The sequence below is a fragment of the Marmota marmota genome, unplaced genomic scaffold (genome assembly GCF_001458135.2).
Source record: "Marmota marmota marmota unplaced genomic scaffold, marMar, whole genome shotgun sequence".
Lineage (NCBI taxonomy): Eukaryota > Metazoa > Chordata > Mammalia > Rodentia > Sciuridae > Marmota > Marmota marmota.
In genome coordinates this window covers 4607335-4634254 of record NW_025999891.1, presented here as the reverse complement: position 1 = coordinate 4634254, position 26920 = coordinate 4607335, and the positions used below count along the sequence as shown (strand labels likewise).

Sequence of the window (26920 nt, the reverse complement as noted above, 5' to 3'; positions counted from 1 at the left end):
TCCAGGCTGTAGTTCATCCTTCCCTGCTTGTACATTGTCCCCTGACACCTGGTGGCTAAATTAGACTCCTCTAAGCCTTTGCCTGGTCGCCCTCTCCTCCAGGTGTCCTTGCACATTCGAATTCTGGCTCACTCCGTGTCTTTAGGCCTCAGTTTTCCCTTCTGTAAAAAAAAAAAAAAAAAAGAATAGTTAATACCTAACGCATGGTGTAGTTTTACAGTCAATGAAATAGTACACTAAGAAGCCTGTGCTGAATGCTGAACAAATGTTAGCCTTTCAATTTCTGTATCCTTAGCACCGAGCACATAGTGCATAGTTGGTGGCAAATATTTGTTAGTTAGGTGGCTAGATGGGTGATATATGAAGGGATCAAGTATATCTTCAAAATAAGAGACAATCTTTGCTGGTCTCCCATGGCAGTGGGGGGTAGGGTGGGGCCACCAGGAAGAACCTGAAAGAAACTAATCTTTACTGTCCATCTACCACACATCAACGCTCAACACACACGAAGTGTCTAATTGGAGCCTCGCAAGGGGAAGAAATTATTGCAGAATGAGGAAGAGACTCTTCTGAGAGTCAAGCCAGCAGATCAGTGTCACATAGTGACTCTGAAATTTTCAGGACAGGTGAGTTTGACAATTCCCTTGACACCTGGAAGGAGGGGAAGGGCTTGCTCCAAGCCTCTCCATCTCAGACTGGCAGCTCCAGGAGGGCAGGGTGCCTCCGTAGGTGGGTCTGAGGGACCCCACTCCAGGCCTGTGTCAATTGCTCAGCTGAGAATTGGCTTTTGGGGAAGAAAGGGAGGCTGGGCCGGGAGGACTTGGGTTCTTGCTGGAGACTCTCCAAGCACCCTTCCTTCTCAGTGACAGCCCTCAGCAGCTTCTATAAACAGGAGCTAACTCTGGACTTAAGTTCTAGAAGGAATCTGAAGCTTTTATTCCTTGGCCTTTCCCCCTCCCTGTCTTTGCAAAGTCTTCCTGATCTTTCCACCTCCAGTAAGTCCCTCCTCCTTACTCCTACCTCCTGGCTCCAAAAACACTGTGATTGCCAGGGTAGGTCAATGGTTAACGCTCAACTGGCTTTATATAAGCCTGCCCCGGGGCCACCTACTGGCTCTGCCTTCTGTTTGGTCCTTCAGTTCCTTGGCTCCTGGAGACTGTGGCTCTGGCAGCTCCAGTGGGTCCACACCATGGCCACCTGCTGGCAGGGCCTGTGGGCCTATCGCTCCTATCTGATTGTGTTGCTTCTGCCCATCCTTCTGCTGCCTCTGCCCATCCTCGTTCCCAGTAAGGTAAGGACTTGGGGTTCTGGGCACAGAAAGCTCCAGGGGAGGCAGGGGAGGGTCTGTCTGGGCCAGGGTGGGACATCCTTAGGACCCAGCATAGCCTCCTCATCTCCTCTACCCTGGAAGTGTCATTACAACCTCCTGGTCCTCCTGAGGGCTGATGTCCAAGAGGTCAAAGGGGGCTTTTGCTTGGTACCCAGAAGTAGAAGTCCCCTGTGAATCAATCAGGTGCATTTGAAATCTGCTGCTTTGGGGAACAGGAAGCCAATTCTGTCTGTAAAGGAGATGCAGGAGGAGGCCAATGGAGTCCATCTGCCTACCACGTGCCCACCCAAGTCCCTGCACTGGGCTCTTTGGGGGCAGGGGGTGGGTGTGGAGGACAGGAAAAGGGAGATCGGTGGCTAGGTTTGGGAGGGAAGGAAGGAAAGTAGGAGAAAGCTGGCCTCAGGTAGTCTGTGCCTTCACAGGTGTAAATAAAAAGAGAAGTTGACCTATAACCTCAAGGGCTAGGTCTGCTGAGGAGGGGAATGGGAAGAGGGGAACCCCTGTCAATGCACACAGTTGGGGCACAGGGTCCCTGCCTCCTCCCCCAGCCCCAGCAGAAGTGATAATTTCATCTCATTCATTTGAGCCCCCACCTCATGGCCTGCACCCTGTACCTACTAACCCCAGTCCCCATTTTATGAAGCAAGTCCCACCTTCCCATTTTACAGATGGGGAAAGTAGAGTCATTTACTCAAAAGTCCCAGGACAGATCCTGGTTTCATGGAGCCAGGTTTTTGTACCCTTTTGAGTTCCTCTGTAGGGAAAGAAATGCAGAATTATGAATCTAAAATTAGCCTGCTGACCTATGAGACGAACTTCCTCTCAGGTCAAAGCCAGTGATGTCTCTGTTGGGAATCAATCCGATGCATTTTTCAAATAGGCAAGTGTGATAACCCCACCATCACCACCCTAGGGGAAGCACAACCCAGAAAGATCCAGTAATTTTCCCAAGGTCCCACAGGAAAACCTGAACCTGTGCTAGAAACCAGGCCTTTTGGTGGGAATGCAGTGTGTTAGGAGGCCCAGCTGTCCCTTTAGTATAGCTGGTCCTGCCACCCACAGCTGGCCCAGACACTGCCTACCCTGTCCTAATTCTGAGGGGGCTCTGGGAACCCACTTGCAAAGATTTTGCTCCTACAATTATCCTGTCTCCCCTGCATGGTCAATTTCTCCCCCGCCGCCTGATCTCTCTCTCTCCCATCAGCACACAAACATCCCATAATATCTCTCATCTTGAACAGACAAGACCCCTCCCTCATCCCATCTCCAGACACTCCTTCCTCTCTTCTCTCTCACAACAGCAAACCCTAAGACCCTGCCTACACCACACCTGCACTTTCTTCATTGACTAGCTCCCAGCCCCAGAGACCCAGGTCCCCACCAGCTTCCATGGCACCAAACAAACCCCATAGTCCATCTGCACCTTTCTCTACCCTTTAGCAGCTTCCATCATAGCCAGTCACCCTTCTTTTTGCCACCGTCATCGCTGGGCTTCTGTGACACCTTCTGGTTTTCCTTTCACCTTTCCTGGCTCCTCCTCCATCTGATGCTGGAGGCTTGAGGTTTCCCAGGGTCCCCTCCAGCCCCTCCCCTTCCCCTCCCCCTCCCCCCTCCCCCAGGTGACCTTATGGTGTCTCACATGCTTTTAAAAGCGTCTCTATGCTGAGTCCCTGGTCTGTACATTTGTATTCTTCAACTAACCCTGATGGCTTCTCCACTTGAATATTTTTTCTGTAAGTAGCCTACACGTCTCCACATCCAGATCAAAACCCTGAGTGCCCATCTTCTCCAGCAGGGTCTTCCCTCAGTCTTACCAAGAAATGATTCAACCTGCTCCTTCATTGTGCTGAGCCAAAAACTCAGGGTCCCTGTCTCCTCCCCCACCCCCAGAAGTGATAATTTCATCTCATTCATTTGAGTCACCCCAGAGGGCTCACCATCCATGTCCACACACACCAGCAGGCCCTGTGTACCCACTGTCCCCAAAACACCACAGATGCACCCGACTTTATGATGTGGTAACCTCCAATAAACTCCACCTAGGTTGAACTATTGCCAAGCTGAAAACGCACTTCATGAACCCAACCTACAACCCATCCTGGCTTAGCGACACCGTGGAACAGGGGTGTACACCCTCATAACTGTGTGGCTGACTGGCAGCGATGTCTCACTGACACTGCCTTGTATCACCCAAGGGGACCTGACCACATGTTGCTAGCCTAGGAAAGACCAAAATTCAATTCTTCCAGCACGGTTTCTGCCAAATATATGTCAATTTTGCACCAACCTGAGTGGAAAATCATTAAATTGAACCATCATAAGTTGGGGACATGGGTACTCTGAATGGAATCCCAGGGTGGAGATGTTGTCATTTCTCACCTGTCCTACCCCTGCCTGGACCATTCTTCACCCAGCAGTCAGGATGATCTCAAAGCCTAAGATCATGTCACTAACCCTGCAACCCCAAGTGGGCTTCCCATCAAACTTGGAATTAAATCCAAACCTCTCAGAATAAGCACCTTCCTGAGGCTCTGCCCCCTGCCAACCCCTTAGACTCCATGCCCTACCTCCTACATTCCACCTCCAGGTCTAGCCATCTAGTCTTCTTTCTGCCCCTCAGATTGCTCCGCCCCGCCTGGACCATTCTCCCAGATGCCTCCACTTAAGACCATCTCAGAAAACCTCTCCGATCTTCCAGCCACTCTTTATTACATACCCCTGTTTTTTGTCATAGAACATTCACTATCTGAAACAATCTTTTGGTTTCCTTTTCTGCTTATCCTCTGACTTCCTGCACTAGAATGTAGGCCCCAGGCGGGCAGTGGCCTCATCTCGACCTGGGCAGAATCCCAGGGTCACAGAGCAGATGCTCAGAAAATACTTCTTGAGGGAAGAAATGAAGGTATGAAGAAATGCAAAGGGAACCCTTTTCTGAATTTCCATTGAATCTCTGCTTTCTATAATGAGTCTCTAGACTAAGGCTCTGGCCCCCAATGTGGGAAGGAGAAACCCCACACTAGGCTCAGACCTGCATCCAGAATAATAGTTGACATTTATTGAGTATATTTGATGTGCTAGGCATTGGGCCAGGCACCTCAAAGTATTAGCTCACTTATTTCTCACAAAAGCCTCAGCGTGACTATTGCCACATAAGTGGAGTTACTACTGTTATCTCCCGTTTTACAGACATGTAAACCGAGGCACAGGGTGGTAAAGCTATTTGCTTAAACTTCCAGCTAGAAAAAAAAATAAAAGTCTAGAATGAAACTTAGTCTTGGGGTCTCTGCCTGAGGCTGTTCACGGAGGCAGGGTGTTACCCCATTGTGACCCCTTCCCAAGCCTTCCGCCATCCTTCCTCTCCAGAAGTCTGTGGACCACTTGCTCTGTGCCAGGGGTTCCCGAAAGGAATACAAAGGTTCTGTCCTCAAGCTCCTTACAGTCCAGAGACAGGCGTTTATGCCACACAGAGATACAGCAAGAAGTCTGCAGAACTCAGAGGGGGGAGCAAATTCTTCCAATGGAATTGAGGGAGAATCTGAAGCAGGTGGTGTTCAGTGAGGTTCCGGTCAGAGGCAGATGTAGAGGGCAGGCCAGGTGGAGGGAAGGCCAGGAGGAAAAGTGCAGGGCTGGAGACAGCAGAAATGGCAACAGAACCCTTAAATGCTGGTCCCCTCTGATGGTCCCTGCCAATCGGGGACAGTAGACTCGAAAGTTCTCCCTGCACCCCCAGCCCTGCAGCCAGAAGCACCCTCAGTGTATGGCACCTTCCATTCATTCATTCATGTATCCCTTCCCTTATGGGTGAAGCCAGGCCTGAGTGCCATGTGATGGGTACCATTTAGGTGCATGGAGAAGAGAATTTGGCGAAACGGGCATTCCTCATGGGGGCATAAAGTGGGGAGACATATGGAAAGCACATGCTATACAAGCCATGGAAACACTAGAGCACCTTTTGACTGTGACTCAGAGAGGGGCTGCTGTGCACGCAGGGAGGGCAGCCTCCTGAGGGGCAGACAGCAATCTGAGACCTGAATGGCAGGTAGGAGCCAGTCAAGCCCAGCTCTGGGTGAAGAGCAGTCTGGGCAGAACATGCAGAAAGTACAAGGGCTGAGGACAGGAGCGAGCTTGGCAAGGTGGCCTGAAGTGAGAGAATCAGAGTGTTTAAGTCAAGGTTAGAGATGGAGGGAGAGGACAGCCAATGTCCTGCAAGGCCAGGGGAAGGAGCGGAGATCTTATGCTATGAATGGTAAATGGTTTGCTCCAGGGTCAAATGGCTAGTAAGTTAAGAGTCAAAAACGCAGTTGGGTGTGGTGGTGCACACAAGTTTGAGGCCAACCTGGGCAACTTAGCAAGACCCTGTCTCAAAATAAAAAAATAAAATGGGCTGGAGATGCAGCACAGTTGTAGAGGGACATCACTGTAGAGCAAAATTAAACAAATAAAAATTAAAAATAGCAAATGCCTCCTGAGACTCAAAGAGACCATCTGTAAAGGCAGACTCCCAAAAATACTTAAAAAAGACAGTCTCCCTAGGGCACAGTGTTGGGCAGACAAGAGCTCAGCAGAAATCATGATTGAGTTATAGTGAAAACAGAAGATGATGGAAGTTCTTCATCTGAACTACCCACATGCCTAGAAAGACAAGAACAGGACATGGGGACATGGGTACATTAATATCTGTGTAGAGAGCCTTCCTGCCAGCTATTCCTGAACCCCAAAGGGCACAGGACTCTCTAGATGACTCATTATGGACTGGAAGACTGTATGAGGAATTTGGACCCTCTATCTTTTGAGACTTTCTGGCTCTTGGTGGATGAAAGCAGAGTCCAGAAAACCAAGTATGCATTTTGGAATCAGATAAGATGTGGATTCAAATATAGTCAAGACCACATGCAGCCTGCAACCTTGCCAAGCCTCTCCACCCCTCTCACCTCTAAGGGGCTGTTTCTTGTGAAGATGAGACAACACATCCTCCACACCCAGAGTGCCCACCTCCAGGCTTCGTCACCTCCAGCTCCCTCCACGCTCTGCCTCTTGTTGCATTCCGGGTCCCCCAGGAAACACCAACGGGCCTCAGGCTCCATATATATGCCTCACTTCTCCACAGTTCTGTTCTGATGGGCTGTTGTCCACTTGAGGGCCTCAGATGTTCCCACCTGTGAAACAGGAAGGCATGTCTGGTCATCCCCTCAGAGTGGCAGCTATGGTCCCTAAGGGCAGATGCAAGCAAGCAGCACCTGGGGCTGTGTGGAGATAGGATCCCTCCTCTCTAGGGTACCTGAAAGTAGCACTAGAAGAAGGAGCCAGCCTCCAAGGCCAGGGGGAATCCCTGGAGTAGAGAGAGAAGGTTCCCCAACTCGGACTTTGCCCCCAGATTGCTAAATCACATCCCTGGTTATCAGTGGCTCCAAGGTGAAAGCCAGGAATGGAAAAGAAGGAACAATTTTCAACAGCCACATTTCCTGGATGTAATCCAGTGAGGCCCAGGGCTGTGGTGAGGATCAAATTCGCGGGGGAGTGTGGGAATGCTGTGTTCATGGGGCCCCGGCTTAGCTTGCGTTGGCTCTTTACTGGACACAGAAAGCCTGGCTGTGGCCCAAACTGTGATGTCAGGAATCTTCCCCCAGCCTTTGTTATTTCTGACACTCAGAAATCCATTGTCTCAGTCCCGGCTACTCGGGAAGCTGAGGCAGTGGGATCATTCGAGCCTAGGAGTTCAAAGCCTGCCTGAGCAACATGGTGAGACCTGATCTCCAAAAAGAAAAGAAAGGAAGGAGGAAAGAAATTCCATCCCCTCTCTCGGAGCAGAAGATGATGCAACAAAGTCCTTTGCATTGAGGAGCAGAAATAAACAGAGTCCACCCAAGTGAGAAAGGATTGGAGGAGCCAGCCATCATCGCCTGCGTTTGGCAGAGACCCAGGATGGGCAGGGAGGGGGGTGGGAACACTTCTGAACCAGAGGAGGAAAGGGCCAGCTTCAGGTGTGCCCAGCAGGGAGGCTGTGAGCACCGGGAGCCGATGGCGGGCTAAGTAGAGCAGGGTAACCCCCAGACTGGTCAGGAGAGCATATTTGGCTTTCTGGGGGTTGGGCAGAGTTGGAAGTGAGAGAAGGATGTGGTGGGAGGGGAGAGCAAAACCCAGGGGAGTTGGCAATCTGAACAAATCCCAACTGTTGAGGGCCACCTGCTGCTGGAGTTGCGGTTTGGCTTCTGGGCGGGTTGCTGTGGAGACAGTGGGACCCATTTTTATAAGTGAATCGACCATTGTCCCCTTTGTATATTCAGTCCTCAAAGGTATCAGGCATTTGACATCTGCCTGGAAAGGATGTCATCCTGCCAGCATTTCTTTTTTTCTTTTCATAATTTAATAGCTGGATTCCAATACGGTCATCTCTTTATAGGCCTATCTGTTTTACTTACTGCATTTTAAAAACTGTTCTAGGGCTGGGGCTGGGGTGCTCAGTAGTACAGCACTTGCCTAGCATGTGTGAGGCACTGGGTTTGATTCTTAGCACTGTATATCAATAAATTAAAAAAAAATAAAGGGCTATTGACAACTAAAATATATATTTAAAGAAAAAGAAAAACTTGTTCTAAGGAATTTGAAGTCTTCATCAAGCTGCCAAAGGGGGTCCTGGTACCCAAAACAGGTTAAGAACCCCCAAATCAGAGAACTCGTGGGTAATTTTATTTTGTCTTGTACCAGGGATTGAACCCAGGGCCTCACACATGCTAGATGAGCACTCTACCACTGAGCCACAGTCCCAATTCTTTTTGTTTGGCTTTGAGACAGGGTCTTACTAAGTTGTCCAGGCTGGCCTTGAACTTGCCATCATCCTGCCTCAGCCTCCTGAATAGCTGGAATCACAGATGTGCACCACTGTGCCTGGCCACTGACACTCAGTTTTTTCTCTTTTCTTCTTTTTTTTTTTTTTTTTGGTTCTGTTTCGTGTTTTTGTTTTTGATACTGGGGATTGAATCCAGGGCCTCATGCCTCACACATGCTAACCACATGCCTTACCACTGATCTATACCTCCAGTCCCTGTGTAATCTTTTAATAAAACACCAGCCTGACCATTTCACTCTATCTGCTTTAAAGCCTTCAAAGGACTCCGGCTTTTATCTTCCCAATAAAGTCCTAGGTCAGCACATCAGGTTCTTTCCAAGTAGACACCCTTCCAGGAATGGATCTGGATCTTTTCTGCTGTGTTCTGTTCCTCTGTGCTCACCCCCTCACCCCCTCACCCCAACCCCTCTTGCCTACCAACCGAACTCCTACTCATCCCTCAGCACCCACTCAGCTACCCCTTTCTTGAACCCCCTCTTCAGCCCAAATGGAAGGAGACTCAGGGAGGAAGTCCTTCTCCTCTGGGCACCCACCCTTCTCGTCTCTCCTTTACAGTGGTGCTTGGCAGGATGCCACCTAGTGTCCCACCTTGCTTCTGAGCCCTAGGAACGCTCATTGCCAGCCACATCCCCGCTTTCAGGGGCAGAGGGCCAGCGGGAGAGGCCTGCTGTGTGCCAGTCCATTCCCACCCTGGGTTAACCTTCAATCACCAGGAGAAGTAAGCTGTGACACCTTGAGACTGTGGGTGTATTTGCTTCTGCCTGACAGTCACAGCCCGTGATATCCGCATTCTTTGACCTTGCCCACATCGGCCGCTCACCCAGGGTCCAGAGTCTGCCCTGGATTCTCTGGTGCATTCATTTCCATCTGTGCTCATGCATCCTGATTCCCTGAAGTCCAGGAGCATGTTGCACTCCCAACGCCAGCCTTGTTATTTGGTCAGGGGATGCAATGCCTTATAACCTATTTCTGCACATTCACATCTGTTATTCCTTTACTTTTTTTACTCTCCCAGTCAGGTCAGTGTTTCTCTTATTTCTATTTGTAACTATATAAAGGGGATACATGTGTGTACAACTGGAAAGGCTGTGTATTTCTTAGGAAAAAAAAAAGAAATAAAAGAAAATCAAGAGAGGTTAAGTAATTTGTCCAAAAACACACAGTAATAAATCTGGGCCTGGGCACTCAGGGTGTTTTGTTTTTTTTTTTTGACTCCCGATGTGTATTTTCCCATTGGAAAAGAAGCATGTTGTCAGCCTTAGGGTTTGGGGACCCTTTTCTGTCCACTGTTGACAGCCCACCCAGCCAGGTTCTGCAGACCAGGCTACACACACTTAGACTGCCTGGGGGCACAACTGGGCCTGACTAATGTCTCTCTCCTGAGGACCTGCATTCATTCACTCAGTCATTCAGGATGCTAGCTCTATTGCAAAGATGCCAGGCTCCCTGCTGGAATGAGCAGAAAGGGGCTCAGACCCCAGAGGGCACAGCCTAACAACAAAAATTGATGCTTATCATTTAGTTCATAAAACAATGTTGATTATAGGCTGTGATAACCACTGTGCAGAAGAGGTACCAGAACTTAGAAAGTGAAAAATGGGGAATCTACCCCAGCCTGGAAGCCAAGTTTCCCTGGAGAAGGAAGGTTTGAGCTGAGATCTTAAGCCTGAGTAGAGGGGCTGGGGATATAGCTTAGTGACAGAGTGCCTGCCTGGCATGCATGAAGCCTTGGGTTCAATTCCCAGTTCTACAAAAAAAAAAAAAAAAAAAGGTTGTAGATGTCAACTAAATTAGGTGAAGTAGGGAGACAAGAGAGGTCTAGAGACAGGAAATGATGTGCAAAGGCCCTGTGGCCAGAGAAAGGATGGAGGAACTCAAAGAGGACCAGTGTGGCGAGAGCAGAGACAGCAAGGAGGGAGGTTTTAAGGCCCATGGCCCACAGGGATGGGCATGTGGCTCAGTGGTAGAGAGTGAAAGCATGTGAGAGGCACTAAGTTCAATCCCCAGCACCAAGGAGGGAGGGAAAAAAGACAGGAGGCAGAGACCAGTCCTGAACTTTGGTACCTGAAAGCAGCAGGAGCCACTGAAGGGATCTGAGCTGCTTCAAGGTGAGTGGCTGTGTGCTGAGGGAGAGGGATGCAAATTAAATAGATTTGTGCCTTGAGATCACTGGATCCAGCAAGGAGAAGTGATTTCAGGGATAAGAGAGCAAACAGACAGATGGATGAGGAGACTTTTACAAGAGTCTTGGTGACAGAGGCTGGGCCTTAGATCAGACTAGAGGCCCACAGTTGAAGAAAAAATAAAATACATGGGAGTGTGTGAGGGGCTGAACCAGCCAGACCCAGGGAGGGTGCTTGTGGAGTGAGTGGCTGATGAACAGGCCAGAGGCCCAACTCCATTCCCCCACCCCAGTCCCAGGGCCTCCAGCAGCAGGGACTGTATGGAGGTGGGGACAAGGGGCTATGAACGTCCAAGGATGGGGAGAAGCACAAATGGGAAAGGAGGGGCCAAGGCCAACAAAGAAGGGAGGGGAGAGACCCAGAGACTGTGCTCCTGTCCTCGGGAGCTCAGAGACAGACACTGGGCTGGGATGTGGCTCAGGGGCAGAGCGCTTGCCTAGCATGTGTGAGGCCCTGCATTCAATCTTCCATACAGTGAGAAGACACTGAGAAGATAAATGTTCACATGCTACAACCGAGGAACAACTGGCACGGGGAAGCAGGAGGCAATGACAGGCAGAAGCAAGAGCAGCCACCCCCAGGAGAAGACTCTTCTCCGCTGGTTTCTGAGCTCCAGGGGAGGAGGCTGCAGGCAGCAGTATAGGCTGTTCCTTGCACAACTCCAAATGTGAACAGCGCCCTTGAACTCGTGTAGTGTATCAGTCCTGGAGAGCTGAACTTGGCCAGCTTAGGTTCCATGAAGCCAGGCTGCAAGGCAGAGAGCACCAGGCCTGGAGGACAGGCTGATCCTGAATCCCCACCTCTAGGGCAGAGGAAACTGACCTTGAAATCAGACATGTGTGGGACCAAGAAGAAAGGATCCCCAGTGCTCTGTCCTTCAGGGGTGCACAAGGGGCCATTACCTGACCCAGGGGGACTCTCAGAATACTGTCAGCTCCCCAACCTCAAGCCCAGATCCTCACAGCACAGCGGAGCCTCGCTGAGTCTCAGCTTCCCTCCTCCAAATATTGCTTTGAGATTCATAAAATAAAATATGTAGACTTAAAAGGAACCCTATTATTTTGAAATATGGTTATCAAATCATGGAAACAGACATCGCAATTCAGAGGTATATGTGCTTCCTTATCAGTGCATTAGAAAGATCTAGCATTGGTGTAATAACTACCATAATGTCAGATAGCAATCTGTATAAACAATGTATGGAGATATATTCTGAGATAACTACAACAACTGATCTGGGCAAGTATTCAATATCCGACAGCCACAATAAAATATTTGTATGAGCTGGGCACACCTATAGTCCCAGCTATTTGGGAGGCTGAGGCAGGAGGATTGCTTGAGTACAAGAGTTGCAGGCCAGTCTGGGGAACATGGCAAATCTCTGTCTCAAAAAAAGCAAGAAAGAAATGAAAAAAAGAAAAAAAAAAAAGTCTGTAACAAAGTCACCAATAATACTATAAACAGTGCTTGTAATCCCAGCTACTCAGGAGGCTGGAGGGTCACAAATTTGAAGCCAGCCTGGGCAATTTAACAAAATCCCATCTTAAAATTTAAAAAAAAAAAATGGACTGGGGAAGTAGCTCAGTGCTTGCCCAGCATGTGTAAAACCCTGAGTTGGATCCCCTGTACTGCAAAAAGAAAAGAAAAAGTTAATAGCATAGGCTGGGCACAGTGGAGCACGCCTGTAATCCCAGCAGCTCAGGAGGTGGAGGTAGGAGGATCACAAGTTCAAAGCCAGCCTCAGCAACAGCGAGGCACTAAGCAACTCAGTGAGACCCTGTCTCTAAAGAAAATACAAAATAGGGCTGGGGTGTGGCTCAGTTGTTAAGCGCCCCTGGAATCAATCCCCAGTACCAAAAAAAAAAAAAGTAAATAGCATCGCTGTGCCTTGATTTATAATGGGATTATGTTCCAATAAACCTGACATTAAATTGAAAGCATCTCAAGTTGAAAAAGCGTTTAATACATCTAATCTATAAAACGTCGGAGCTTAGCCTCACCTACCTTGAATGTGCTCAGAACACTTCCATTAGACTACAGCTGAGCAAAATTGTCTAACACGAAACCTATTTTGTATTAAGAGTGTTGAATTGTTCATGTAATTATTAAATACTGCACTGAGAGTGAGAAGCAGGACCGTAGTGTGGGCACTCACCACTGATGAATGGTTAATAGTTGATGTACAGGAAAGCAGAGCTTCTGCTGAATGCTTATCCCCCACCCCCGCCCCTTTTCTTTTTCCTATACTAGGAATTGAACCCAAGGCCTCTTGCATGCTAAGCAATGGCTCTGCTCCTGAGCTCCATCCCCAGCCCTTTTGTTGTTAATTAGTTTTGGAGGATTTGGTTGATTTGTTGATTGAGACAGGGTTTCCCTAAATTGCCCAGGCTGGCCTTGAACTTGGTGATTTTTCCTTCCTCAGCCTCCCAAAGGGCTGAGATGACAGGCATGCACCACCACTCCCAGCTGCTTATCACTTTTACAGCATTATAAAGTTGAAAAATTATAAACCCAACCATTTGTAAACCAAGGACAGTCTGTACTGGGACTTTGTGACCTATGTTCATAGCCTTGGTTGGATACTAATGAATAGATGGATTAGTTTTTCGCATCTAATTTCATGGATCCTCAGAATTCCATGCCCCATGATCCAAGAAGAACAAGTCAGCAAATAAGTCTATGGCTTGACAGACTGCCCTGGAGGCCGGGTGGGGACACAGGGCCAAAGCCACCAGGGTCAGGGAAGGCTTCAGGATAGAATATGAGACAGGTTTTAGAGAGGGACCCAGCATAGTTGTAAAAAGAGAGGGAGTGGGGATGTGTGGCTCAGTGGTAGAGCACATGTCTGGCATGCATGAGGCCCTGGGTTCAATCCCCAGTACTGCAAAAAAAAAAAAAAAAAGATGGGGGTGGGGGGAGTGGCAGAAAGGAACCACATGTTAAACATGCTGGAGGGTTGGGGATGTGGCTCAAGTGGTAGTGCGCTCGCCCAGTGTGCGTGAGGCACTGGGTTCGATCTTCGGCACCACATTAAAATAAAATAAAGACTTTAAACATGCTGGAGTCACAGGGGCAAGTTTGATTATTAACAACTTCCTTTACAGTGTGGAAATGGGGTCTCAAAAGTGAAGCACCTTAGCCAGGCATGGTGGCAAGTACATGTAGTCCCGGCTACTCAGGGGGCTCAGGCAAGAGGATCACTGGAGTCCAGGAGTTTGAGGCCAATCTGGGCAACATAGTGAGACACCCCCTCCCATCTCAAAAATAAATAAATAAATAAATAAGGTGACATGCCTCGACAGAGGCAGGCAACAGAAGTGGCAGGTCCTGGAAAGATAGTTCTGTTTAGATACAGAGCCCCAGCTTATCCCCTCTACACCCTACCTGTCACAGCCTGAGGCTGAGGACACCTTCAGATGGGAGGCCTTGAGTTCAGGGTAGAAGCTGGGCCCTAAGAACAAGATGGCCCAGTCTATTTGCTTTATATTTGTGCAATTTTTTTTTCAGTTCTGTGGATGGAACCCAGGTGCATGCTGGGCAAGCACTCTACCACTGCGCTACATCCCCAGCCGTTTAATTTTTTTTTTAAGTTTTGGTACAAGGTCTCACTGAGTTGCCCAGGCTTACTCAGTCTCCCAAATAGCTGGTTGCACCACCACGGTGGTGGCTTTGGGACATCTGCCTGATTTATTTTCACCTGTCTCTTATCAAATGGGGACAATACCCAGCACCTCACAGAGCATCTAAGTGTGAATTTTAAAAGCCTTTGAAGCACATACATCACTATGCCTGGCAGAGTGGTCTCACGATTCCTCTGCAGAGCTTTTTCCTGGGATCAATGCAGGGCAATTTGCCCCAGCTCTCCTCCTGCCTGTGGCCAGATAGTTCTAGCTAAGTGGGGGGGAACACTAGGGTCCAGAGGGGTTGGTCTGCCCTTAGCCCAAGGGGAGGGTAAGTGACTGGCCAGCCAGTCACTGCAGGTAAGGAAGCGGTTGGAGAAATACCTGCATCAGCAGAATCCCGCTGGGGGAGGTGAGGGGTGGATCTCTGGTCGAGGGTCAAGGGGCCCCACCCCTGAAGCTGATGGGTTGTGTTCAGGCCGAGATGCGGTGGAGGTTTAGTACAAAGAGAGCCTGCTTGGCTCCACAGTGGGGCTATGAGCAATTGTGTGGGCTGTGTGCTGCGGGGCTCCAGGGAACCTTTACATGACTGCAAGCAAAGTGCTCTTGGGAAGCCCTGGGACTTAGGCAATCCAGATGCCCTATCCCATCCTGGCTCTGCCACTCCTTAGCTCTGGGACCTTGAGCAAGCTCATCCATAAAGTGGGACCACCACACCCTCCTTAATGACTCTTGTTTGACACCCAGCTCTTAAGAGTTGTTCAATAAACAGCTTCTTCCTGTTCCCCCAGGGAACCCCCTACCCCTACCCTAAGGGACCTTTGCCAAGCTTCAGGGTACTAAGGGAATGAGGTGCCAAGGAGTGAGCCTAGGAGGGGAGAAGGAGAAGAACGGGGCAATTGGAACAGCTAAGAGAGGAGCCCTTCTCCCAGCCTGTGGTCCAATAATCCCTGCAGGATGCCCCTTTCTTTGGCAAACAGGGCAGGTGCCTCCTTCCCTGGAGGCCTCCTCTGGCTAATGATTCCCCAGCCCTGGGAGAGGCTCTGTCAAGTAGGCTGGACCCTTGACTTCTAGGGCCAACTGTCTGGCCCTCATTCTGCTCCATCTTAAGCTTGGGGTCAAACTTCTCTTGACTTGGAGGCCTTGGTAAGGGAAGAGAGGCTTCTGGTACCCAAAGACTATGCTTCAGGGTCTCCCCATAATTCCCTGAGCAACCTAGGGATGGGGAAACCTTTCAGGGGGGGTCTATAAATGTGAACATGCCTCTGGAGTTGTGGAATGCAGCCGCCAGATCAGGGTTGCTTCAGAGAAGACCACCGACCTTCCCAGAACAAGATTCGCTCCAAAGCCTGCTGGGTCCTGGGCTCTAAGGATCCAGATGCCACAAAACTGACTCTGTCCCCCTGGGGCTTGCCTCCTAGCAGAGGAGACACCAATCATACAAATAGAAACATTCTCACAGGTTGTGATAAGAGATAGGGAAGGTCCCACTTCTTCCTCTGTCAGCCCCCATTTCATCTCAGGACCTTAACCTGGGCCCCATGCAGTCCTCTGTGGCTGGATGGGGCCTGACAGCCAACTCCAGTCTCTTCAGTATGACTGGATGATAGTGTCTGGGCCGCCAAGGTCAAAGACAAGGTGGTGAGTGCCTTGCTTTACTTTTTCATTTCTATGTGAAACTAGGACCTCGGGTTTGGGACTCATGGGTTTTGCAGGCACCCCACCCGCCATGCTGTGACGGATTACCTGGTTTCTCTTGGGGACAGAAGGGGACGCACCCCTGCCCCCTCCATCATCTCTGCTGCTCCCCTCCCGCCCACAGGAAGCCTACTGCGCCTATACCATCATCCTCATGGCGCTCTTCTGGTGCACCGAGGCTCTGCCCCTGGCCGTCACTGCCCTCTTCCCCATCATCCTGTTCCCCATGATGGGTATCCTGGATGCCTCTGAGGTGAGCCCCACCCATCCATCCGTAGGAGGAAGGGATCCCAGGGAGAGGGCATGGGTTTCTCGAGAGCCCTGGTAACCAAGGGAGCCTCAGACAGGCCAGAGAACAGTGAGAGAGGAACTAGGGAGAGGCCAAGGAGGGCATCCTAGAAATGTGTGTGGCTGATGAGGAAAGATCATTAAAAGCCAGAGTGACGAGATTTGCCAAGGAGGTTGAGGGCCTGGTCAGGAAAAGGGCCCTGAGAATCCGTAAAAGAGTTTGTCATTATCCACAAGGGATCGGCTCCAGGACTTCATGATACCCAAGTCCCAGGATGCTCCAGTCCCTTATACAAAATGGCATAGCGTTTGCATATCACATATGCACATCCTCCTTATATTTTAAGTTTGTCTTTAGATTACTTATAATACCTAAATCAATGTCAATAGTTGTTCTGCTGTATTGTTTAGGGAATAATGATGGGGTGGGGTATAGATGAGTTTGGTTTTTTTGTTTTTTAATGTTTTCCATTCAAGGTTGGTGCAGAACCCACAGATAGAGAGGGTGGGCTTTATACTCCTGATTCAGACGTTCTTGAACGTGAAAGAGCACCAGAAACCCCTGGAGGGCTGGGTCCGCCCCTGAGTTTCTGATTTAGTAGGTGAGAGTGGTTTCATTTCTAGCAAGTTGCATTTGATGGTGAGGATGGTGAGTTCATCTGATGGCCACTTGTAGAAAACCACTGCTCTGCTTTCTAGAAAGAGCATAAAATTATTTTCATTTCCCAATCTGTGGCTTGAACGATGAGCAGGATCAGGCTAGATTGTCGCCCAGTCATCCTGAGGGGACAAAGAGTGATTTTGGCAAGAACAGGGGAACCTGGTTAATATCAAATGGCAGATGATCCAAAGGCCATTTCCATTTAGTCCCGAAAACTCAGGGGAGAGCCAGTCTGCAGGGACGTTAGTGACTGCACCCTAAAAGCACAGGAGCATCGTGGGAGACCCCAGGTCTACCTGTGGTTTCAGTCCCATCCCTGCCCACCAGGTCTGCATCGAGTACCTCAAGGACACTAACGTCCTGTTCATCGGGGGGATGTTCGTGGCCATCGCTGTGGAGCACTGGAACCTGCACAAACGCATTGCCCTCAGTGTGCTCCTCCTCATCGGGGTGCGGCCGGCCCTGTGAGTTCCCACAAACCAGGACAAGGAGAATAGGGGTCGGGCGGCGCTCAGGGCTCCCAGTCCCTGAAGGGGAGCTGGAATGACAATGTGTCCACCTGCTTGTCCTTAGGCTACTCCTGGGCTTCATGCTGGTCACTGCCTTCCTGTCCATGTGGATCAGCAACACAGCCACCACGGCCATGATGGTGCCCATTGCGCATGCTGTCCTGGAGCAGCTGCATAGCACACCCAAGGACATCGAGGAGGGGACTGACAACCCTACCTTCGAGCTCCAGGAACCAAATTCCAAGAAGGAGGTGACCAAGCTTGGTGAGAGAGAAGAGGCAGGCCCTACCCCAACCACTCAGTTCTTGGGGAAGATCTGAGAGGCCATCCTTCCCCAAGGGTGGTCATCTTGGAGCCTTTGTGGAGAGAAGAGGGAATTGAGAGGCACAGTGACCAGCTTGGTCGGGATTGCCTAGAACTTTCCTGGTTTTACAATCCCAAGACCCATGGGCTAGGGGTGGAGATAAATGGTAGAGCCGCTCAAGCCCTGGTTTGATCCTTAGTACTGCAATGAAGTTTTCAAAATAAAATAGGTCTTGACCCATGTGCTAGGAATACCCTCAGTCAGTCCTGGGCAATCCAAGAGGCGTGGTCACCCTAGGAGAAGAGAGCTGGAGCCTGGGTGGGCAGGCAGTGCCCTAGGCGCCATCCCTGCCTTGTTTGGATAATCCTTTTCTCTTCTCTGTGCCTCAGTTCCCTCTCTCAAGAGAGGATGGACCAGATGGTGTCTAAAGGTACTCTCAGCCTGAGGCTCCAGGGAATTCTGGGCCCACTCAGACCTAGGAACAGCTTCTGTCCTCCTCCCAGCCCAGGTCTAGGCTGTCCACTGACAAGGTACCCTGGGGGCCATGGAGCCTCAACCATGTTCCCCAAAGCTGTCCCTATGCCTGTCCCAACCTGAACTTTCTCTTATTCCTCAGATAACGGGCAGGCCACCCCTGTCGCCGCTGCTCCTTCAAAGCCAAAAGTACAGAAAACTCAAGAACAGATCCGCTTCACGCAGTGCATGAGCCTGTGCGTCTGCTACTCGGCCAGTATCGGGGGCATCGCCACACTGACTGGCACCACACCCAACCTAGTGCTGCAAGGCCAGGTCTCCTCGTGAGTGACTGAGGGCAGGAGGCATGACAGGGATGGGGTAGGGGAGGCCTGAGCTCTCCCTGGGAGGCAATTGGGGCTGGGCAGTTGCTGTGGCAATGTCACACAGCAGCCTATGTCCCCTTCAGGATCTTCCCCCAAAACCCTAACGTGGTGAACTTTGCCTCCTGGTTCGGCTTTGCCTTCCCCACCATGGTCATCTTGCTGATTCTGGCTTGGCTTTGGCTTCAGGTCCTCTTCCTGGGTTTCAAGTAAGTGGCGGAGTGAATAAGAGATGCCCAGGTCTTTATCTGTACCCCTGGGAGCTTCTGGTGGGGTCCAGATGTGAAAAATGACAGAGCCCTTGAGAAGGCTCTTTCTCCCAAGGCCCCTCTGTGCACTTGACCTCCTATTTGAGGGAATTGCTTGGTGGATGATGTTACCTAAGTTGGTAGATGAGCACTGTCTTGAGGGTAGTCGCCACTGGATTTTTCAGTGCTGGGATTGAAAAGTAGGTCTCCTGATGCCCATACCAGGCCCTTCCCCTAATGCTCCACAGTCCTTGGATAAGTGCTTAAGGAACATGACAATTGTAGAAGCATTTGTTATGTTCCAACTGCATGCTTGGAGCCTGTGCTAAGTGCTGAGAATACTGATGGGCATTTGGCAAATCCTTGATGGATGATGATATGGTGGAGACCATGACAGAGGATGAAGTGCTTCTGGTAGTGGATACTCTAAGATGCTTCTCAAAGAGACAATGTCTGAGCCCACTCTTGCAGGACTAAAATCAGTCAAGTAGAGAACAGATCAACACATTCCAAAGCATAGAGGCAAGGAAGAGCCTGTGCATTTGGAGGGACTCTGGCTCTGTGGGTCTGAAACACAAAACAGAAAAAGGGGCGGTTGGGGGAGTATCAGGACACAAAACTCAAGAATCGGGCAGGGGAAGATTGCAGAAGATATTGTGAGCCACGTGAAGATTTGAGGGCTTGTTCTTGAGGTCAAGAGTAATAAGGTTGCATTCCTATTTGCAACCCTGAGTTACTCCTAGTCACTTTTGGGGTTCTATGTTAAAAATCCTTGGACACCCTGATAAGACTCAGTTGGAATCAAGTCTGGGATTGATTAGTGATGTCTACTGTGCATACAGCACAGGAGTGGTGGTATCAGTGCTACTCTGGTCTGAGTTATTTGCCCTGCCTTCCCAGGCAGAGGGGAGCCATTGCAAGTTTGTAAGCATCATTGCTATACTTTCAGCAAATCACTCGGTCACATATGAGGAGGTTGGATTAAGGTGGGGGGCTGGTACAAGGCAAGGTGGTTGTTGAAGAGATCAGCACAGTGCCAGGCACCATGGGGAAGTCAAAGATGTGTAAAGCATGCTCTTTGCCCTTGAAGAACTCATAGTCCAGAAGGCAAGTGAGATTTACCCAGTGAAAAGTTAAATGTCAACACAAGTTACATAAGCAGTGCAAGGAAACAGGCTATAGCCTCCTGTGCCACTGAGGACAATTCCAGTGGGGCTCAGGCTGGCAGGGGACACCCAGAGGCCAGCAGGAGGATTTTCTGAGAGGCTTGTGAAGGAGGGGAGCTGTGAGTCAGCACCGGGAGGAGACAGAGGGTCCAAGCCACTAGGTCCTACTAGGCCAGCCAAAGAGATCCCTTGGAGGAAGGGCAGGTGGAGCAGGGACAAGCACAAGTCAACCTGCTCCCCCTGGTAAGCCATGGTCCCCTCTGAGTCTTCTGCTCTTCTCCAGAACCATCAGTAGAGTCAGAGCTAGTGGAGTGACCCCAAAATGACTTCTCCGGGCTTCAGTCTTCACATCATAGATACTCAGAGCCCCTGGCTCCCTGCCTGGTATAGGGCCTCATGAGCTGTTCCTGCCCTCTGCCTACAGCTTCCGGAAGAATTTTGGCTTTGGAGAACAGGAAAATGAGCGAAAGGACGCAGCCTTACAAGTCATCCATAGAGAGCACAAGCTGCTGGGCCCCATGAGCTTTGCAGAAAAGGCTGTCACCATCCTCTTTGTGGCCCTGGTGCTGCTGTGGTTCACACGAGAGCCGGGTTTCTTTGAAGGCTGGGGTAACCTAGCTTTTCCTAATGACAAGGGCGAAAGGTGAGAGCTGTTGGGGAGGAGGAGACATACCTGAGGCTTAATGCTGGGAGCTGAGGGAAGGGAGCAGAGTCCCCAGTGCAGAACACAAGGTCACTCTTGGGGTGGGGGGTGGAGGACAGAGGCTTCTCTCTACCACCCCTCCACCCTGTGAGTCTGAGCAGTCTTGAGCCACAAAGTCTGTCCTCCTTGCCCCACCCACAGCATGGCCTCCGATGGGACAGTGGCCATCTTCATCAGCATAATTATGTTCATCCTGCCCTCCAAGATCCCAGGGCTGACCCAGAACCCAGGTAAGCACCTGGACTGGGCAAGAAAGGGTCTCTGGTCAGCCCCTGCCTGCAGGCATGTAATGCACCTTTGGCAGGAGTCAACAAAACCCAGAGAGGTTGGGGTGACTTGCCAAGGGCACAGGGACTCAGGAAGGAAGTTGGAACATTGCAGAACTGAGGGATTCCCTCCTGCATGCACTAAGCTCTGAAGGGACCCACTCAGGAGCCCCCAAGTGGAGGCCGGTTGGCTCTGGGTGACCCATCCTTCTCTGCTTGGGGAGTAGAAAAACCAGGGAGGCTGAAGGCCCCTCCCGCCCTCCTCAACTGGAAGACAGTGAGCGAGAAGATGCCCTGGAATATCGTGTTCTTGCTGGGTGGCGGCTTTGCCCTGGCCAAAGGCAGTGAGGTGAGAGACCCGCGAGCCCCCTCCCCAGGTTGTTTGAGGGAAACCCTGTGGGAGGGCAGACATGATCCCCATTTAGGAGCCCAGCAGTGGGCAGCAAGTTTGCAGAAGCTAAAGGGACATAGGTGGTGGTCCCATCCACGGAAAGGAAGAAGAAACACCACCCCAGCGACCTCTTCCCACTGGGGTTCTCAGAGCCAAAAGAGAGAGAGAGAGACTCTTCACTGGTGGGTGGGGCCTGCTCTCGACAATGAATTCCACCCCGACCTGCCCCTTATCCAAGCCACACAATAGCTGGAGCACCCAAGTGGTTGGCCAGGCATTGACTGTCTGCTGGTTGCAGCCACCAGGGGGCGCCATGATCACACCAGGCCAGGCTGTGGGGACCAGGGCATCTTTCTCCAGAGCCTCCCTCTAAGAGGGAAATCCCAGAAACTGCACCTGGGCATCTGTTCTGGCTGAGCTCATTCACTGCAGACAGGAGGCAGCTGCCCCAGGTCAGGGATCGGTGCTTGGGGCTCCTGTAGTTAGTTCGTCCATCCACCGTGTCCAGCACTGCACTTCAGACCGCAGCACGGAATGAGGCAAAGTCCCAGCTCCCACTGCGCCCCGTGCAGTGCGCTTCCAGGCTGGCATTACGGATGTGGGCGGGACAAGACCTGGGAGCTCTTCTCACCCTGTGGACTGCCCATCCTTCTCTCCCCCTCTTCCCAGACCTCCCACTACTCTCCCTTCCTGCCAGGAGTAAGGTTCCCTCAGCCCCAACCCACCAGGCTGGAGGGGACAGGGAGAAAGCTGAATTGGCCCAGTGACCCCCTGAGAGGAGTCAGGAAAGCAGGGGTAAATGGGGCGAAGGCTCCCCCCCACCCCCACCCCCACCCCCCGCCAAGTCCCAGATTTTCTGAGGACCCTTCCTCCTAGTTTCTCATCTGGCCCTTCTCCCCTCCCCTCGTTCCTCAAGAGCAGCAGAAGGGACCTCTTGATTCTAGGTGGCTCCTGTCTTCCCCTCAGAGTCGTTTTTCACTCTGAAGACCTTGGGGATGTGGCAGGAGTAGGATCCTCCCAGAGCCCCCAGCAGAGGGCTAGGGGCAGCCCGGGGCAGCCCTGTCTCCTAACGCCACCCTCCTGCACCCAGAATTCCGGCCTGTCTGCGTGGCTGGGAGACAAACTGGCCCCGCTGCAGAGTATACCGCCGCCCGCTACCGCCTTCCTCCTGTGTCTCCTGATTGCCACCTTCACTGAGTGCGCCAGCAATGTGGCCACCACCACACTCTTCCTGCCCATCCTGGCCTCCATGGTGAGCTGGACCTCTCCCCCAGGCACCCCTCCTGGCTGCCCCACCAGGGGCTCTGCCTGCGGGCACAGTGACCTGCCTTCACGCCTCCTCTTCTTTCCTGCAGAGGACCCCTGAGCTTTCACCCTTCCCCAGATTCTTGGGCTCTCGGGCCCCAAGGCCCTCTGGCCCCTGACTCACCCCCTCCCTGGTGACATCACCCCTTGAATATCCTGATGGGGCTCAGAGGTGGCCTCGCCCACCTCCCTGCCCCAGCCCTGTTCTGGTCATTCCAGAGGTGACGGGGTAAAATTGCTCCCTGGAGCGTCCCCAGCCCCTTCCTCTCCAGGCGCGTTCCCACAGCCTTTGATGACACCTCCCGAGCCCCTTTGAGATCTGTTTTATGGGCCCCTCCCCTCACTACGCCCCACAGCACACTCATCCCCTCCAGGGAGGTCAAGGGGCCTTTCCTAGGTCACCCAGGGCTTTCTGGCAGAAGCGGTGGGTTATGACCAGAGAGAGTGCAGGGGGTTGGGGTTGTCCCCCAGGCCGGGGAAGCAGGAGAATTGGGGCCACAACCTTCCTTCTGGGATGGGGACCAAGCTCAGCTCTGCCCCACTGTCCCCTCTCCAGGCTCAGGCCATCTGCCTCCACCCGCTCTATGTCATGCTCCCCTGCACTCTGGCGGCCTCCCTGGCCTTCATGCTGCCCGTGGCCACCCCACCCAATGCCATCGTCTTCTCTTTCGGGGGCCTCAAAGTGTCCGATATGGTGAGTGGCAAGCAAGGCTGGAGGTCTCAGCACTCCTTCCGGCCCTGTCTTTACAACTTCTTGGGCCACAAAGAAGGCTGAAAGGCACTGAGAGTCTCCAAGCTGAGAGTGGGACCCTCGGGGGTGAGGGGACAGCAGGGGAGACTGGGGACAGGACCCCTCAGTTGGAACATCTTCAAGCACTTCCAGCCCTGGGCCATGAGAGAGGGAAGGAAGTGGGGGACATGCGGAAGATCCAGAGGGCCTGGAGTACCCATACTAGGGAGATGAACTCAGAGAAAACAAGGCCCAGGTTTGCAGCTCATGAGGAGCCCCCTTTTCCCGGTTAGCCCTGGGAGTCAAGAAAATAGCAAGAAAGTTGCTGAGCCCTGCGGGCTAGATCACAAGAAGGACTTCCCAGAGTTTTGCTATTAGAAGGGCTCAGAGCACCCCTGGACACTTGAGAGGTACTTAATGGTGCTGCTCAGTATCTGCTTAGTCGAACTGGCTCTCTTCCCACCAGGCCCGGGCAGGATTCCTGCTCAACATCATTGGAGTGCTGGTCATCACGCTAGCCATCAACACCTGGGCCATCCCCATCTTTGACCTGCACACTTTCCCTTTCTGGGCCCAATTCAATACCACAACCCAATGCCTTCTCAACACCACCACGCCAGGCCCCTAGATTGGGGTGCCGCCTAGCCATGCCCAGGAAAATCCCACCCCGTCCCATTTCCTCTGAGCCATGAGAGGACACTCCAAGTTCTAAGCCCTGGGCTGAAGACTGAGAGAAAGGCCCACGTCTACACAATCGAGTGTGCTTGTGAAGGTGTGTGCTCATCTCTAGTGTGTCAGAGGAAAGCGTGTGTATCTACGCATGCATGTGTGTGTGTGCCGGTGCGTGTGAGGATGGTGCTGTCGTGAGTGTGTCCGAGGGGGGTTTGTGTGCGTGTTTGGTGGTGCACACGTGTGTGTTCACAGAAAATACACCCTGCCCTTCTTTGTCTCCCCAGCTTAGTGACCAGACCCCTTTGCACTGTATTTATTGAAACTCAGGGTTGGAGTGGCCTGGGAGCAAGGCCTGTCTCAGGGACTGGTGCAGCGTTCTGAGGTCTCCCCAGGCTCCTGGGTTTAGGGAGGGTTCAAATATTAGCTGATTAAAGTCTTTTTCAGTAGAGTCTGGGGTGTCTCTCACAGCGCTCTCTAGACTACTCCACAACGCGCGAGGCGTGGGGGTGGGGGTGGGGCCAGGCAGGAGATATGGCGGGAGGGGGCCTGGTCTCTGTCCTGCACGGTGGCTCCCTTGACATCCCTCCCACCCACAGGAGAAGGTAATGGTCAGGCACCCCTGCCAGGGCCGATCGGAGTGGGCGCAGCCACCCAGGATAGCAGCACTGACATCACCAGGACTGCTAATTGGGAGCTGCCAGTCCCTGCGTGTCTTTGGGAAAACCAGCCTCCCCGTTCCCAGAGCACTCCCTGAGTATTTACATAAAACTCCGTGCCCCTGCCAATTCCTCACCGACCCTTCCTCCAGCTAGAAAAACCGGTCCCACCAGATCAGAGGAGGCAGGCTGGCTGACCCATGCAGGGTGCCCAGAAAGATGGACCCTCACCCCAAATGTCACCCTGCAGCAAGAAGAATGTAGTTTAGACTCATAGGAACAGGCTCAAAACGGCCATGACCTTCTGAGTTCAGAACCAGACAACCTTGGATGATTCTGCCTCTTGATTCCACACTTGCCCTCCTCTGCCACCTCACCCTGAACTCTCATAGGCTCCAGAGCTTTCATTTATCTGGCAAAGTGGGCATAGGCTAGGGAAGGATGATATTACAGCTAGCATCCATTCTAGGAGCTCAACATCCTTTCCTGGCTAGAAGTTCATCTTTGAGTCTATCCCAAGTTCCTTCACTGTGGAGGGTGGTATGTAAGCCTTGAGCTCATCTAGATGGAAGTTTCTAGAGTTTCATCCACTTCCCTCCTGCTGCAGTGGTAGAGATATTTACCATCAGCCTCATGGTTGAATGGAAAAGGGAGCTGAGATGTGAAGGGAGAAAGGATTTAATTCTGCACCCCCCTAGGCTGGGCTTTCACTGCATCTCCCCGGAGCTGGGGGACTCATGGGCAGTGCAGCTGGGAGGGGGCTACTGTACAGGGAGAACATGGCTGTCCCCAGGGGACAGGGGATCCTGACAGGACATGCCAGACTTCCAGGAGAGCAAGGAGTGTCAGGAGAGTGGCTCCGCCTCCCCCGGCCCCCCAGGCTGGCATTCCTCAAACGTGAAGCACAGTCATAAATCACATCTCCTTCCCAGACCTGCACCAGGACCCCCCCAAAGCCCCAGGCAACAGTCCCCTCACTGGGTACGGGCCAGCCCCAGAATGGCGGGGCTCCCCCAGTAGCTTACCCACAATGCACTGGGTATGCAGAAGCAGCCTCAGTTCCCCACCACCACCCGCGTCGCCCTGCCCCATAGCAAGAAGGACCCCCTGTTATTGCTATCTTCAGGACCCTGCTGAGGAATTGCTATCCAGCCCCAACTGGGGAAAAGGTTTCTCACGGTGCACACCCCCCCACACCCAGTGTTCTCAGCTCCATGTCCCCCTTAGTCCCGCTCAGAGAGAGCTGGGTATAGAGGGAGGTCACACAGTAATCCCAGGAGATGAGGAACAGCTGGCTCAGCCTTCTTGGGAGAGGTGGACCCACAGCAAGCTGGGTCTAGAAGTTGACTGTGATGGGTGCGATCACCCTGTTCAGGGACCAAATCTCCCTCTGATGCTCAGAAACCTCCCTCCTCAGCAGGCAGGAGGGCGGCCCGATGGCAGGAGGCACCTGTCGGGCTAATCACCGTCATTAGCTGGACAATAAAGCAGCACAGACTGGAAAAGCCTTTGAAAGAAGGGCCTGCCAGCCCAGGTCGGCTTGTACGGGCAGCCTAGCAGCTGGGCCTCTTCGGCACATACAATCAAGGTGGTGGCAGGTGAATGGGACATTGCTGGGACATGATCTCCCTGCCAGGTACCCACACCCCATCATTGATGATGCCCTTCAGGAAGCAAGGGGCTTTGGGTGTCTCCTACCTGCAGACCTGTGCAGTAGTGAGCTCCCTGTTGCTGGAGAACATCAATGAAGCTGAATCCAGAGGACAGCCTGCCTGACGGAGCCATGTCCTCCATTCCCACATGGAGCCTGGTGCAAGGAATGTTGTATAAATGAAAAATGGATGAGTGGATCAGAAGCAGAGAGGGTTTTCTGGCTCCCCGGTGGTGGTGGTGGGGGGGGAGCTGGACACACAGCGCTCAAAGACCCTTTCCAGACTGTTCTATGTGGAGTACTATAAGACCTTGAGGCAGCGTTTGGTCTCTGGGCCAAAGTCACTTTAAGCTCAGAGATAGGCCTAGATTTCTGAGCCAACTCCTACTGTTGCCCCTGTTCCTTTTCCCTGAGGCCTTGGGAGTTTTCGTTTCTCACCACTCCTCCTGCCGGCCCCACCAGCCAGGAGACAGCTATGGCAACCAGAAGGTTGAGGGAAGTGGCGCTCAAGCCCTGGCAGGAGAAGCCTGCAGGGTGCAGGATGTCAGGGAGGCTGGGAAACAGGTGGAAACAGGCTGATCCTACTCTAGTGTCCCTAGAGATTAGGGTCCTTAGCCGGAAGGTAGGTCCTTCTGCTCTGGCCATGAGTTGTCCATCTACCCCAGAGTCTCAGAGAGGAGGTTGATCCCTGAAGAAGCAGAAGGTGGGTCAGAGCTGAGACAGGGGGAGTTCCTGTGGGGTGCTAGCCTAGGGAGGGTGCCCCCTGAAGCCTCCATGCCAGACAAGGACTCAGAAGAGTTGCTCCTTATTTATTTATTTTTCATTCATTTTTGCAATACTGGGGATTGACCCCAGG

General features: G+C 51.9%; 1 protein-coding gene and 1 non-coding gene across 2 annotated transcripts; both read left to right on the top strand.

The window, feature by feature from the left end:
* The first annotated feature begins 1102 nt into the window (after positions 1 to 1102).
* Slc13a2 (solute carrier family 13 member 2) lies at positions 1103 to 24205 on the top strand. Its single transcript, XM_015501124.2, has 12 exons — positions 1103 to 1291; positions 15803 to 15931; positions 16955 to 17091; positions 17201 to 17400; positions 18057 to 18237; positions 18363 to 18485; positions 20115 to 20333; positions 20535 to 20623; positions 20887 to 21008; positions 22141 to 22302; positions 22912 to 23049; positions 23552 to 24205. The coding sequence occupies exons 1-12, from the start codon at positions 1190 to 1192 to the stop codon at positions 23711 to 23713; spliced, it is 1764 nt and encodes a 587-aa protein (XP_015356610.2). The 5' UTR covers positions 1103 to 1189; the 3' UTR covers positions 23714 to 24205.
* Trnaa-ggc lies at positions 13173 to 13247 on the top strand. The gene has a single exon. It is a non-coding gene; the product is annotated as a tRNA-Ala (tRNA).
* Positions 24206 to 26920: the final 2715 nt, after the last annotated feature.

What these genes read in the sequence shown, in the direction of transcription:
- Slc13a2 (XM_015501124.2), top strand. Translation starts at nt 1,190, where the DNA reads ATGGCCACCTGCTGGCAGGGCCTGTGGGCCTATCGCTCCTATCTGATT. An exon ending in GTATCCTGGATGCCTCTGAG is followed by an intron (nt 15,932 to 16,954) that starts GTGAGCCCCACC and finishes CCTGCCCACCAG; the next exon opens with GTCTGCATCGAGTACCTCAA. An exon ending in AGGGCTGACCCAGAACCCAG is followed by an intron (nt 20,624 to 20,886) that starts GTAAGCACCTGG and finishes CTTGGGGAGTAG; the next exon opens with AAAAACCAGGGAGGCTGAAG.